The 1,085-nt window shown below is 64.4% G+C and overlaps 1 protein-coding gene across 1 annotated transcript in view; it reads left to right on the top strand.

Moving 5' to 3' along the window:
• Positions 1-279, top strand: part of LOC112974584 (homeobox protein HMX1-like) — a 2,587-nt gene extending 2,308 nt beyond the window's left edge. The window contains exon 3 of the mRNA XM_026083705.1: positions 4-279. Within this exon, the coding sequence (XP_025939490.1) occupies positions 4-279 (276 nt within the window). The remainder of the gene's footprint in view (positions 1-3) is intronic.
• Positions 280-1,085: the final 806 nt, after the last annotated feature.

Genomic DNA, 1,085 nt, shown 5'->3' with positions numbered 1-1,085 from the left:
GAGACCCAGGTGAAGATCTGGTTCCAGAACCGCCGCAACAAGTGGAAAAGACAGCTGGCCGCCGACCTGGAGGCGGCCAACATCTCCCACTCGGCCCAAAGGATAGTGAGGGTGCCCATCCTCTACCACGAGAACTCTCCGGCGAGCGCTCTGGGCTTCGCCTTGCCTCACATGTCGCCGCCCTTGGTGGGCTTTTCCAACGCCGTCAGCTACCCCCTGGGCACCTTCCCCGCCGCCTCCCTCCCCTTCCTACGGTCGCAGATGACAGGACTCGTCTGAGCCCCACCTGCGCCGGGACCGCTGTCCCCTTGCTCCCTCGCCAGGCTTCCAGCTCTACTCCCCTTCCTCCCCGAATTTTTATTTCCACTTACACATTTCTCGAGTTTCTGCTTTTTGACTTTTTTAAACGTGCAATAAACTTACTTTGGGGTAACTCGGAAAAAAAAAAAAAGCAACAGCAGGAGAGAAAAGAAAAGGACTACAAGGACCCTAGCGACGAGCCGAGAGCTGGTCCGTCGGAGTCTCTGCCTGTCACACATCCAAAGAAAATGCAGTCCCGTGGCAACGACGGGGTCCCTGCCGCCCCGCACGCTGCGCACCGCAGGAGCAACAACCCGTCGGCACCCCCTTGGGTTGCAGAGACTTTCCCTTCCCGTGGGCTCACGGCAAACCCGCAGCTAAATCCTGCCCCGCAGAGCTGGCCGAGCATGAGACGAAGGTAAAGGCCTCGGCCGGGGCCGGGGCCCGGAGGCGTCGAGGGGGGAAGCGGCGCCAGAGCTGGGCAAGGAGAAGCCCCTCGGCTCCAGCAGCCGGCCCGGACCCGGCGCCGTGGGGTCCCCCCGCGCCCGCGGAGCCCGGGGCCGGGCGCTGCGGCTGCGGCAGCCCGTCCCGTCCCGTCCCGTCCGAGCCGCCGCTGCGAGCGGGGCGCCGCCGATCCCGCCTCCAGCAGCTCCTCCAGCGCCCTTTGTTCCAGCCGCTCAGTCCGCACGGATCCCCCCCTCCCCCCCCCGCCGCACTGTGACCATCCATGTTATTTTCACGAGATCGATACCCAAGCATGTGCTGATGCCCCCTGGTCCTCAGAG

The sequence above is a fragment of the Apteryx rowi genome, unplaced genomic scaffold, assembly GCF_003343035.1.
Source record: "Apteryx rowi isolate R43461 unplaced genomic scaffold, aptRow1 scaffold_611, whole genome shotgun sequence".
In the NCBI taxonomy this organism is placed as follows: Eukaryota; Metazoa; Chordata; class Aves; order Apterygiformes; family Apterygidae; genus Apteryx; species Apteryx rowi.
This window is presented reverse-complemented; position numbering and strand designations above follow the sequence as displayed.